General features: G+C 39.9%; 1 protein-coding gene across 4 annotated transcripts in view; it reads right to left on the minus strand.

The window, feature by feature from the left end:
- Positions 1-14380, minus strand: part of grik4 (glutamate receptor, ionotropic, kainate 4) — a 418260-nt gene that overhangs the window by 109322 nt on the left and 294558 nt on the right. For all 4 annotated transcript variants that reach the window (XM_054795183.1, XM_054795185.1, XM_054795184.1 and 1 more), the window contains one exon: positions 7534-7712. In XM_054795183.1, the coding sequence (XP_054651158.1) occupies positions 7534-7712 (179 nt within the window). The remainder of the gene's footprint in view (positions 1-7533; positions 7713-14380) is intronic.

The following is a 14380-nucleotide window of genomic DNA, read 5'->3' on the forward strand; positions in this document are numbered from 1 at the left end:
TCAAAGTTAAGGGGAATTCCCTTTAACGCCACTATTAATGTGCACACTTCCTGTTTGGCCCTCGGCCCGCACTGTAGTTTGCGAAACGCAGCGGTGTGGCGGTTGATGTGGAGCCAGAAGCGAGAACAAATGCTGAGCATAAATGGACAAAGAAAAGGAAACAAGACCAAAGTTATTTGTATCTACTGTCGCTGTGAGTTGAATTGTCACCGGAGTACGTCGAGTCTCAAATGCCAGAGAGAAGAGAGAAGGTACTGGAGAACTGCAGGTGTTTTTTTATTGTCATTCATACAGTGGCACCTCGGCATACAAGTGTCACAACTAATGAGCGTTGAGCCATCTCTCGGTTGATTTTTTGCTTCGACCTGACAGCAAAAATTTGGGTTACAAGCTGCTAGTTACCGGCAGGCATACCTGAGGACAGCTATTTGCAGGGCTTGTGTCGTTGTGACAAAGGCGGAATTGAGAGAGCATACACATAGCGCTCAATGAGATGGCAGTAAAGGCTTGTGAGGAAATTTATTAGCGTTTGTGCTTGAACTGCTGTGTTTGTCAAAGATGACAAAACAAAACTTGCAAGTTTCAAGCCTGCGGCATGTTCTTGAAGTCACCAGACCAAGAAAAGTGTGTGTGTGTGTGTATGTCTCTGTGAAAGAGTGTTTGGAAGTGAAGTATAAGTTATAACCTGACTGCACTACAGTATATACAGTAGGCGCGGTCCTAGTTCTGTAAACTACTGACTGTTCATGAACACTTTATTTTTTGTAAGTTGTCAATATTTCATTTTTCGAACACCCTGTTTTCATTTTATTTAGTTCAGGGGTCGGGAACCTATGGTTCTGGATAATGCGGTAGCCTACCGGGTCACTGAGATGTCAAGAAGTAAACGTCCCGCCTTTAGTCAGATAGCTAGCAGATGGCAAATACTGTAGCGCAAACACTTTTGACAAAGAGGATGGCGAAAAGAAAGCAAGATGAGAAGTACCGTAAATTTCAGCACGCGTATCCATTACGGAAAATGCATTTTTGCCGAGTACGAGCATGAAAAAAAGTACAGCTCATCATTATTCGGAATCGTGATGAAGAAAAATCCTCATTGGGTAACTACTTATGTATTCACTAATCACGCTCTGTGATTGGCAGTCACACACAGTGACCGCCCCTCCCTAGACAGACTCCCTACAGCCACAGAGAGGAGTACGCGGTGCATTTGACAAGACACTTGAAAACGGCTCGTGTTGCATTGGTCACTGCCCCCACTTTTTTCTTTCTAGGTTTTCCTTAGCTCAGCTCGTATCAAAAGTTACTTGGCAAACTTGTTTCGTTACATATGCGGCGCATTCGACAAGATAGAGCTGTAAACGGCTCGTATTGTGTCGGTCACTTCCGGTGTTTTTTTTGTTTGTTTTTTTTTCCGTCTGGCTTTTTCTAATTTGGCTGGTGATGTAAAGTCAGTTGGAAAACTTTGCTCGTAGTACTGAAGACGGTGCTTTTGAGAAAACTACAGTGAACAAGGCTGACAGTTTATTTCCCGGTTTGCCATCACTGGATGTTTGCATGAATCACCGACTTCACACAGATCCACCCATCCATTCATTTTCTATACCGCTTCTCCTCATTAGGGTCGCGGGGGCATGCTGGAGCCTATCCCAGCTGACTTCGGGCGACAGGCAGGGTACACCCTGGACTGGTCGCCAGCCAATTCCAGGGCACATATAGAAACAACCATTCACACTCACATTTATACCTATGGACAATTTAGAGTCTCCAATTAACCTAACATGCATGTTTTTGGATGTGGGAGGAAACCGGAGTACCCGGAGAAAACCCACGCACACACGGGGAGAACATGCAAACTCCACACAGAAATGCCCAGGGGAGAATCGAACCCAGATCTTCCCGATCTCCAGACTGTTACTGTGTTGGCCAACATGCTGGATAATAAACAACAAATATAGCAACTTCTGATCAATCCATGTCAATTTCAGACTTAAAACAATGTGCTGATTTAAGTCCCACCCATTTCTGGTTAAACCATGCACACCTCCGGTTTATGCCACGCAGATACGGATACAGATCCTTTAGATGGATGAACAGATACAGATAGTGGTGTACTCGCTCATGCAGAGACAGAGATATTCGCCTTCATGGAGAGCAGGTTTGGCGCTGTGTCTAATATGCAGTGATCAAATTTCGTCAATGAAACGGTCAATATAAAGCGGCACTTCGACACACACAGCGCTACATCTGTATCTAAATATCACAGCCTGAAGAAGGCATGCCAAGAGCTACTGTTTAGAGTGAAAGCTAGTCAGCAGCAACTCTGTGCATGGAGCCGACAAGCTGACTGGTCTTTGGCCAGCTTTGCTGGTTCTTGAGCAATAGTGAGGAACGGATCGCCATTCACAGATGCCAAAACATTCAAGCTTAATTGGCAAATGAACTTTTTGATCACGTTTTAAATGAATAAAAGACATGCTTTCGTTAGCAAGAACTGTTCACGATTGTACCATCATCAAACCAAGTGGAGAAAACCCAAGTGAAGGCCATGAAGCTTAACCTCACCACATATCAGCAAAACCATGCAGCACCAGAAGTCGCATTAATGGTAAGAACTATTTGAATGTATTACTGATTAGCTTCATTAAAGCAATGTCCTTAAAAATAATAAATGCAGAGACGTATTATTTTCTAAAATTGTTGGTCTTGTCTAAAAATGCACACATTTAGTTGTATTCAATGTTAAAAATAGGATATGGTTCTCACGGAAATACATTTGAAAACAAGTGGCTTTCATGGCTCCCTTAGCCAAAAAGGTTCCCGACCCCTGACTTAGTTGAAGAGAATATGTGAGTGATGGACAGTTTACCTTACCAGTGTCTACTTGTTGTATATCGTCTTTGTTTTCTACACATTGAGGTCCATTTGGTGCTGAGCTGTTTTAAAGAAACGAATATTTAATATAGAAACATTTGCATAAAGCAAACATATTATCCAGTCTTATGTTGATAGGTGTATTAAAAACTTCTAAATGATCTTTCAAAGGTAAACTTGTTATAGATAAAAACTTCTTGGACTATGGACAGCATACAATTAATGGTAATTAAATATTTTAATCAGCCCTATTAAAAAGTCAATTTTGCATCAAGGGGACTTTAATAGCTGTTTTATATAGCGATGTGAGTCGCATTTTCAATTACTGGAAGTAAACTTTGGGTTTCACAGCTAGGTCTCATGATAGCAATGGTGTGGTTCTGTTGATGAGGGCATCAAAGACGGTGGGGGGACGTAAGGGGTTACAAAAGGCGGCAACAAGTGAGACATCCCACTGCGGGCTCCCACTGCTCTTTGGCCCATGGTTGTCAGGGTTGCTATGGCAACTGGATGACCGCTGATGACAGACCGAATGCTTGATTGAGGAGACTCTGAGAAAAGAAGGAATGAGAAAACGGCTTCGCCTCTCCCAACCTCATTATGCGGCCACTTGACGTCACCCTCAATCTCCCCATCCATGCATCCATCCATCGTCTTGCAAAAATAATGAGGTGTGTATTAATTACATCAAGGCCATATGCCACAGCCAAACATCCTCGCTTCCCCAGCTCCAACGATCACCTTTATTGACGCCATCAAGGCTCTTAGAGACATTAAGTCTCCAGTCAAGTGGAGCTTCAGCATTTTAAATGTGTCCAAAGTGTGAACAGTGTTCTGAAAGGTTAATTATGAGCATGTGCTGTAGAGGAGGACGTAAGGATCATATTGTTCTGCTGGAGACAATGTTTACTGCTCACTAATGATGTCGTAAAAATGTTCTTCCCTAACACAATGAGCTTGATGGCTTTGCATAATCATCGCTGTAGTTACGAACTATGTTGTTGCTTTTGCACATAACAGTGGGAAGAAGATGGAAAAAAAATGTCTATTGTTAGATTTATAATGCAAAGACAAAATGTCCAGTTCAGATTTAATGCTCCTTTATCATCAAGTGATCCAACCATAAATAACACAACTATTAAAGTTCCCCTATGAAGCAAAATGTACTTTTTAATGATGATATAAACCCACCACTTCATGGAGGATGAGTATTTGTCAAGATGCAGGCTTTGCTGCACATCTTAAAATAAAGCCCGGAGCTCTGCCAACTATCTGTCAAGTCAGCTACAGACATGGGAGTTATAAGTCTGATCATTATGTTTTTCTTCAGCACATATGCTAACCTAGCATGATGTTGCTGTTAAAATGTGAGTGCAATTGTTTTATGTGATGGATGGCATCTATTATGTGGGACAATTGCAGTTGTTACAGGATATATCTTGGGTTACTTTCGCTACATAAACTCAATCTACTATTAAACACGGAATCTGGAGTAAATTACATAATGTGAACGAAATGCTGTCATCTGAGGAGAAATATTGGGGAAATATTTCCCCAGTGGGCTGCTCAATCGTGGCTGTATCCCCTCACAAACACAAACCAGCCCCCTCCCGAACTAAACATGTCCAAGCGGCCACCTGAAACACCGGCTAAATTGGTGAAAAAATGTCGAAACTCGTCTCTTACTCGTTAGCAAGCGTGAGTGGAAGCTGGCTAGGTTAGCTTAGTTTAGCAGAGCATGCTAGCGCAGCTGTTTGTGAGCATGCGTTAATTACAGTAAACGTTTTAACATAATGAATGAAATAAATTAGTTACCGCCATAAACGCTGTGTTTTTGACAGTCCTAATATAAATGCATATAAATGATGAATGAAAGGGACAAATGAACATTTATGAACATGATTCTTAACGTGACTGAAAACAGGAAGGTGGCGGCGGTTGGTTGATCTCGCTGCCACACCGTGTCTTTGGTAACAGTCACGTCTTCCGTCAAGGTAAAAGTAACCTTAAATGTTCATATATCCCTTTCACTCATCATTTATATGCATTTAGAATTGTTTTATGCATGTAAAGCTATAATCGTAAACCTATAAAAACGTGTTTTGTGTTAACATTTTTGAGAGTCAACCGCTGATGACATAATAGATGGGCAATGTACGTAGTCACTTCCGGTTCCGGTTGCCATTTGGTTTAGTTAGCTAATAGGATGCTAAAAATATATATGAACAACACAGTTGGACTCACTGCAGTTGTACACCAACTGAGTAATGCACGCCAACGAGGCAAACTTGTGGCATACATTTTTTACGTTAACCGAAAAACATGCTAACTGGCGAACACGAACCGAGGTTCCACTGTACTTACTAAAAGCAAGTTTAAAAGGTCTAAATTCCAGCGTTAAAGCCAGATTTTGGCCAACACACTTCCAATACACTACTGTGGAACCTCTAATACAGGGGTGTCAAACTCGTGCCATGGAGGGCCGAGACACTGCAGGTTTTCTTTCCAGCCAGTCACTCAAGCAGGTGATTTTAATGATCAACACCTTCAGTTTGAGGGAAGGAGCTCATCAATTAAATCACCTGCTGAAGAAACTGGTTGGAGAGAACACCTGCAGCGTCTCGGCCCTCCAGGGCACGAGTTTGACACATGTGCTCTAATACGTATTTAATTGTTGAACAATAGTATACTCTGGGACCTTTAAATTGACTACATAGATTTTAGTCGGCCTGAACTGACTTTCCCCCCCATTAGTTTTAAATGCAGGTAACCTCGGTATTACTCTACAGGCAGTCGCTGCCGATTGTTTTCCTTATTTAATGATCTAATATACCCTATTTATAATTATTTAATGCTCTATGATTTCATTGTAGTTTGGATTAACTGTGGGTGCATTGTTAATTCATTGTGCTGCTTGGTTAGACCAGGGGTGTCTAAACTTTTTCCAGCGAGGGCCACATAGTGAAAAATGAAAGTATGCAAGGGCGACATTGACATTGTGTAAAGCAACACATGTAGATGTGCTAAGGAGTTATATATATTTCAAGAAAAATACTGCATCTCAGCTTTGTAATACAGGTGAAAAAGGACATTATTAGTATGAACTTGATTTTTCCCCCCACATTTTTTTGTTGTTGTTTTGTATTTTCCAAATATTTAAACTTTCTTCCTAAATAACCTACATACATTTTCTTTTCGTAAGACTATGCCTTTATTCCCATAATATTTTGACTTTATTCCCACAATAATATAACATTTTCCCCAGCCCAATTTTCCAAAAATTACAACTTTATTTATTTTTTCTCACAATATTAGGCCTTTTAAAAAATAACATATCTTATTTAAAATTCAAACTCTCTGCTACAAAAATGACATTATTTTTCCCCATAATATTATGAGCGTATGCTCATAAAATTGCGACTTGTTTCTCAATCAAATGCAGCTTTGTTCTTTAAATATTTTGATATTATTCTGGTAAAATGAGAGCTGTTTTTTTTTCCCATTTCTGCTGTTGTTTTTATTTATTTTGTTTATTTTCCAACGATGGTAGTTCAACATTCTTCTTGTAAATTTTCTTCAAGTAATTACAACTTTATTCCCAAAATATTTTCACTTTATTCTCGTGGAACTTTTTCCGAAACCTAATTTTCCAAAAATTACAACTTCATTCATTGTTTTGTTTAATAATAATAATAATAATAATAATATTATGACTGTAAAAAAAAAAAAATCTTTTAATATTTCAACTACTACGACTATTGTTACTAAAATGAAATTATTTTTCCTCATAATATCATGACCGTTATTCTAGTAAAACTCTGACTTTTTCTCATTAGATTACAACTTTTTTCTCTTAACATTTTGACTTTATTGTTGTAAAATTAATGCAGATTTTTTTTATTTTTGCTGTTGTTGTTTTTGTCGTTTTTTTTGTTAAATTAAATTTTAATTCATTATTTCAAAATGGGCCGCGGGCCAATAAAAAAACAGCCGCAGGCCGCAAATGGTCCCAAGGCTGCACTTTGGACACCCCTGGGTTAGACGCACGTGTGTTTATGTCACTGGAATACATCTTCTCATATCAGGAGCTTTAAATTGTTAGTTTGGCAGCAAATCAACGTGCTTGTCAGTGACAGAGCACTTAGTAATGATGACTCATGCTTTGAAACTCAATTGTATGCTGTCATGGCTTTACTTCATTTTTTTTTTTTTTTGCATGTAACAGCATATTTTATGTATATATTTATTTATTTCTTGTATTTACTAACTCAATTCCGCTGCCTTTATTTCGGACAATTTTTGTGAGTGCAGACTGATGATGCTGTTCTTTGTGAAAGCCGTGCCCTCAGCCAAAAATGGGACAATTTATCTTTCTCGTGATTCAAGTCAACAAATGGATTATGGCAGTGAAAAAAAAAAAAAACATTTTGCACTTTCTTTATTTTCTTCTTTGTCTTTGTCCCCTGTGGGAAATGCAAGCTACATCTCAATAGATCAGAATGAAAGCCAAGCAAAGTCTTTCTTTAAGTAAAGAAAAAAAAAAGTAGAATGCTCTCTACATATTGAATAACTTTTAGCCTTGAACACTTCTTGCCGTCAGCATTTCTCCAGTCCTTGGGGACGTATGTGGAATACTTCTATTTTGTGGACCGCACTCACCCGCTCCAGAATGATGTGGGACATGGTGGCATTGGCGTCGACTATGATGGTGGCGGTTTTGTCGTCTCGTATCTCCTTCAGGAGTGGCGTGGGGTCCTGGCTGTCGTCGAGCATGCGCACTGACAGCGTCTCCTTGGAAATGAGGAACTGCCTCAGGAGCTGCTCCAGGTTCAATAAACCTGAGAAACACACACACACACACACTTGATGACTTATAATGAAGGCAAACTTTACAAGGATAACCTTTTAAAAATAAGTTAAACTTGCAGAAAAGCCATCAGGGTGTGTGTGCAGAGTGTAACCATGGCAAAAGTAATGTTACAACACACAATGTCCGGCTTATTCTTAAAATCACCTCTGATTTCACAAGGTGGGGAGAGGGGGGCACAACCATTTAATAAAGCGTAGTATTGTTTTTGGATGGAAAAGCAACAGGGGGCCAAAACTGCTTTTTGAAAATATGCAGGGGACATGTACCTGACCGTGTCCCCATCCACAAATCCACATCCACACGTCCGTGGTCTCTCACACTTGCCTTTTTCTCTACACCGCGGTAGTACAGACAACCATCCAACAAGCTTAAAAGGGATTTGTCTTAATTAAAACCTTGGACAACTTGATCCAAAGGCTCCTGGCAGCATTTATCAAGTCACTTTGCATCCTTACATGTAAGCAGAGAGACCCTGTTGAGAGATTATTTGGCTAATATGCCATATAGGGAAGTCAGAAAACACAGTTATCTGGTCAGGCCACACACGGTCATGCGGAAACATGTGGGCAACCCATGAAACATTGATCTTTTCTTTATTAACATAATGAATACTGTATCTTTGAGGACACACAGTGACCTCGTGGTTTGCATGTCGGCCTCACAGTCAGGATGCCGTTCGGGCAACTCTGTGTGGAGATTGCATGTTCAATTGGAGACTGAATATGAGTGTGAATGGTTGTTTGTTTATATGGATCCTGCTATTGGCGGGCCTCTCACCCAAAGTCGGGTGGGATAGGCTCCAGTCCGTGAACCTAATGATGACAAGCGGAATAGGAAATGGATGAAAAAATTGCGTAAATCCTGAAAAAATCCTGCAGCTCACCATCAGAGAATCTACTATGACTTTCATTGTATCAGAGTGTGCTTCAAGAAAACCTGAGAGCATTTCGTCAAAAACTGAAGATCTTTCAACATGACAATAACGCAAAACATTCCATAAATCCGAGGTGTCCAAAGTGTGGCCCAGGGGCCATTTGCGGCTGGCAGCAAAAATGGGAAATGTAACCAAAGGGCAACATGCAAAGAGAAGAAGCTGAAAGTTGGATAATAACTAATAATAACAACTAATAACTAGTAGTGTCCCGAGACACTTAACTCACAAGACAAGATGATACAAGATTGGGTCCATGACAACAAGACAAGCCCGAGTTTTTAACATTAATTTTAAGAAAAGTACAATGAAAAATATGACTGGACAAACTTTGAAATTTGTATTGTCCCACAAATTGATGCTAAGCAATATTATTGTCAACATTTTTTTAGAACAAATAAGCCACTAATGTTATGATAATATATAACAATAAGAATAAAAAATAATACCTGCAATGCAATATTTCCTTTAATATCGCTTTAATATCAACTGTGAAGTTGTGGAATTTAAGTTTCGCAGGCAATTTGTACTGGCTTTTCTTTTCTTTTTGTATTGTCCAAAAAGGAACAAGATATATTTTTCAAAAAATAAAATAATAACAAAAATAATAATTGTACATTCACTCACACATTCACCCAGACCCCCTTGGTGCGCACAGCGTCTAGATGATATTATATTTAGCCACAGATAGCGATGGACTGCTTTTAACTGGTTGGATAGACTGTTAAGGCATCAAATAGTTATATAGTTTGTTAATGAGGCTGTAAGGCATCAAATATTTTCCACAAAACAGTATTGAACTGCTTTTCTTTGTTACTGTCTGCTGAGATAGATTTCTCAATATTCAAATAGAATGTCAATAATGATTTCCATTTTTCCATGCTGGCTTTTCAACTGTATTAAAGACCAGCATTTCTTTTGTGATTAATTTCTGTGAACGCACACCATTTTTTGCTGTTTTGTTTGTATTTACCTTGCTGACCAAATGGCTTAGTGAGTGTTGACTGTCAGGACGAAAGCTCTGCATCTTGATGTGTAGTTTTTTTTCCCAGATGGGAAAACTGGGTCGGGTGGATATGTTTGCAGTGAGCAAATTTGTTTTGTTGCCTTTTATGTTGCTACCATTGACTCGTTCATGTTGATGGGCTCACCTTGTTCATTATTAATATTTCCACAAAGAGGCTGTGGCATTTGGACTTTGCAAGCATCTTTTTCCCTCCTAACTTCTAGTACGTTACCTTGCATTGCTTCTCAAGCAGCTCCACTCTTTTGCTGGGTGTGTGTATGCAAGCGGCCCCGCCTCTCCACATTGAGAGAAAGCAACTGTATGACTGACAAGAGGTCTCACTCTGTTTGCCGTTGTTCTTTGTAACGCCCTTTTTCTATGAAGCATCTAGGTGCTGAACCTGCCTGTTTGGAGGCGAGAGACGAGGAATACAGACACGCATGCACACGGCAATGTATGGAGGCAGGCAAATTAGCGAGTTCATTTTCATTTATCACGTGAGATGAATTAATTAATCTCTTTTCATGTTTTAATCTCACGAAAGTGAGTTATTGAATTGGCTTGATGTCAAGTAATGGCTTTTTTATGTCAAAGATGGCTACGTTTTCTAGTTTGATTTAAATTTTCAATTAATTTGGAGCTGTTAATACATACCGGTACATTTAATGTCCTGTTATTTACCTTTCTGTTAATAAAATACAGTAAAGGTGGGCATATTTCACACTTAGTTGCAAATGATGATTAATCATAATTAATTAGATTGAAAACTGATTAATTAGCTTACAAATTTTAATCCTTTGACAGCCGTAATTTACATGCATTTGGAATAGTTTTCTGTATGTAAAACTATAATTGTAAAACTATAAAAATGTGTTTTGTGTTAACATTTTTGGCTTTCTGGAAGGGATTAATTGGATTTACATTATTTCTCAGGGGAAAAATTGATTTGGTTAATGTCTGTTTCAGTTAGAGTTTGACTTCCTGGAACAAATTAATGACGCTAACCAAGGTTCCACTGTATTTTAAACACCCAAGAGTGTGTGGCTCCAAGAAGTTATATTGTGCCCTTCTACATATATAGGGCCCTGTGAAATCCGTTTATTTTTCGCGAATTCGTTTTTCTTTTTTTCCCAAATGTCGTTGTTTTTGTTTTAGCTGTTTAGAATTTCGTTTTTTTACCTTTTACACTTATTTTACCACTGTAAAGTGTGTGCTTTATGTCAGTGAATAAAATGTCCATTAATTAAATGCACAAATCCTTATGTTTATTGATGTAATATATCTATCACCTGGTACAGTTCATGAGTTATGAATCTGAACTCATGCATCAGTGTATCAGTGGTATGGCTTTGGCTGCCAAAGCGAATCATGTCGAACAGCATCTGTAATGATGTCTCTGCCCTGGCCTGTTTGTGTATTACCGAGTGTGTGTTTGTTTTCCTGCAATGTGGCCGCCCGTGACACTGGTCTTCCTCTTCTCAGGCCTTGAACCTGTCAGTTCAACTCCCTCTGTAGTTACAACACAGAGCGTCTTTGATGAGCTTGAAATAGCTTGGACTAAATCACCCTCCCTTGTCTGCCTGCCTGCCTGCCTGCCTGCTTGCTTGCTTGCTTGCATGCATCCACCCTCCGCCGCCTGCTCGCAGGGACATCAAGCACAATTTCACGTCGACTTTATGACATCAGATGGTGAACTGTGCTTGACGTGGCTGTGTACAAATATAGTGACACAAACACACACACACAGGGAAGTTCATGCTCTTCTCAGTGTTCTGCATTGCATTTTTTGTTTAGTTTCCATCCAATGAAAACAACACGCAGCTGAATATGAAAACATGTAACTGATATGGGTTTGGTATTTTGAAACAGATGCAGCAAGACTTTAGCCTCTTTCACACAGAGATACAGCAAAATTGACAGACTTAGCAGTAGACCCAGTATCTCTGTGCATTCAAAATGCAAATGCAATTTTTACATGGACCAAGGAAAAAGGCATTTATAAGAGAGAATTTTTTTTTTATTTTTTAGCTCTATTTTGGATGTTTACAGCACCAGGACATACTGTAAGTACAGAATTGACTGTCAAAAAAAAACAAAAAACGTGTCATGTGTCACCATCATGTATGTTAGAGCTGCATGATGCTGCAAAAAATGTGAATCTTTTTGCTGAGAACTGAGATTGCAATGAGTTTTGTCACTGATCACAATTTCAAGACCAGTTGCAAAATTGCAAGAATTTACATTTTGCACTGATGGATCTTAAGAAGGTTCGAAGTAGAGCTTCAAAATGAAAAAAAAAAAAATGAGCGTGACACAAAATGTTTTGAGTAAGCAAAGCAATTTACTGCAAACAGGGCTGCACGGTGGCCTAGTGGTTAACATGTTAACATTCCAAAAAAAACGACTCTAAATTGTCCATAGGTATGAATGTGAGTGATTGGTTGTTTGTCTATATGTGCCCTGCGATTGGCTGGCAACCAGTCCCGGGTGTACCCCGCCTCTCACCCGAAGTCAGCTGGGATAGGCTCCAGCATACCCACGACCTAGTGAGGATAAGCGGCATAGAAGATGGATATATGGAATTTATTGCAAACAACCATTAAACTAAAATAATCATCAGTTGATCAAAAGTCCACTGTTTGGGCCCAAAAAGTGGACACAATCACTTATATGATCTGAAGAAGTGCAGCAATTACAGAACAATAAGCTTGATCAGCCATCCGAGTAAAGTGTTGCTGAAGATTCTGGCAGACCGGATGAAACCTCAGATAGAAGCTGTACTCGCAGAAGAGCAAGCCGGCTTTCGGGCTGGAAGGAGTACTGTGGAACAGATCTGCAGCTGCCGCATTCTGTGCGAAATGAGACCATCAGCGAGAAATACACCATAACTTTGTCGACTTCAAGAAAGCCTTCGATAGGATGTGGAGGAAGGCACTATGGTATACAATGCGGAAAAATAACATTAGTCCAAAACTGATCCAACTCTGTGAGTCACTATATGATAATGCCACTAATGCAGTGATGTATGACAGCAGGACTCTCGAATGGTTCCAAACCAATGTTGGTGTCAGGTAGGGATGCATTCTCTCGCCAAGCCTCTATTTCTGGGGCAGATCATGATGGAAGCACTCAAAGATTTTGATGAAACAGTCGCAATCGCGGCAAGGCCAATCAGCAATCTGAGATTCCCTGATGACATTGACCTTGTTGCTGGAAATACAGAAGAGCTAGCAGAGCTGACTTGGTGCCTAGACACTGACGTGCGCCGATACGGCATGGAAATTAGCCATGAGAAAAGCAAGATAATGATGACTTCAAGACAGAATAAACAAGATGACTAAGCACAGGAGATACGGGTGGACGGGCACGCGCTGGAGGAAGTCCACCAATTCAAATACCTGGGCGCCATGATGAATGAAGAGGCCACTTCAGCAACAGTAATAAAAACTCGAATGGCCATAGCTACTATTCATAATATTCATGTAATAAAGGCAAGTAAAAGATGCCAGTTAATGTGATCGCTTCTCCCACAAGCTTATGAATAAATAGCCAGCGTGCTCTCCTCGAGCCCACGAGGAGAGTGTAGGGACATGCAGTCCTTGTGTAAAATTGTTTTGTTTAAGTAAAATTACCAATATCTGTTAATGCATGTTTGTGTGAATCGAGTTCGCAATTATTATGATTTTTTTCGTGCAGCCATAATATGTATGCGAGATGACACATACCCAAAATTGAGAGCAAAAGCTTCTGCATACATTGGAGACAATGAATGTTACAGTAGCAGAGGCTGAACTCCACAATGTGTGTAGGTGAATAATATATTACCTTTGTGATGACTCATCATTTAGCCTTAAGCAGAGTAAAGACCTTCTTTTATATGACTTTGCTACCAATGTGAACTTTTAAATGTTATAGAGGATATATGCCCAAGTATTGATGTGCCAGCGGAATCGCCGTCCCATTAACCCAGAAAAACCATGACGGAAGGTACCATAATTCATCAGCGCCTTTCCATCAGGTGCATTCACCTGACACAATGCAGTGCAGTTGAAGGTTTTAGCTGTAAAATTTAGGTCAAAGCACTGAGGTTTTTCATGTTCTAACCAGGAAGAAAAGCTATATTTATACTGCGTATTAGGGGTGCAATGGTATGCCACAAGCACGGTTTGGAACATACAGTACTTCGGTTTTAAGGTCGCGGTTTAGCACAGTAGGGGAACAAAATGCTAAACAAAAATCACCGGAAAGGGGACATGCTCCCAAACAGGAACGTGGTATGCCTCTGTACTGTACCGAATGTTCCCTACCCAAAAAATTGTTACACCCGTACTGGTAAATATTTGCAGCGTTGCAATACTGATACAGTATGTGCATTCTTTTGTATGCATTCGCTTCTAATAATGATGACAATCCCTTTCTTCTGTCATGCAGTTGGACTGCAGTGCAGTACCCCATCTGAATGTGGGTCCAGCACAGGCTGACACCTGAGATGATAAATCGTCAGTGTCTTGTTATTCTTATCCACTACATTGCCTCCCAAGCACTCACTTTCAGGATTTATGCTCCACTTCAATTTAGTGTCATTATATAGGACTCACTCCACCGCAATGTTCACCTTGTAGAAAAATGTGATTCCAGCACCAATCTTAGGGGCGGGTGGGCGTGTTCAAGCGGCATTATCAACACTTAGACTGACCAC

This window comes from Dunckerocampus dactyliophorus, chromosome 12 (assembly GCF_027744805.1).
Source record: "Dunckerocampus dactyliophorus isolate RoL2022-P2 chromosome 12, RoL_Ddac_1.1, whole genome shotgun sequence".
In the NCBI taxonomy this organism is placed as follows: domain Eukaryota; kingdom Metazoa; phylum Chordata; class Actinopteri; order Syngnathiformes; family Syngnathidae; genus Dunckerocampus; species Dunckerocampus dactyliophorus.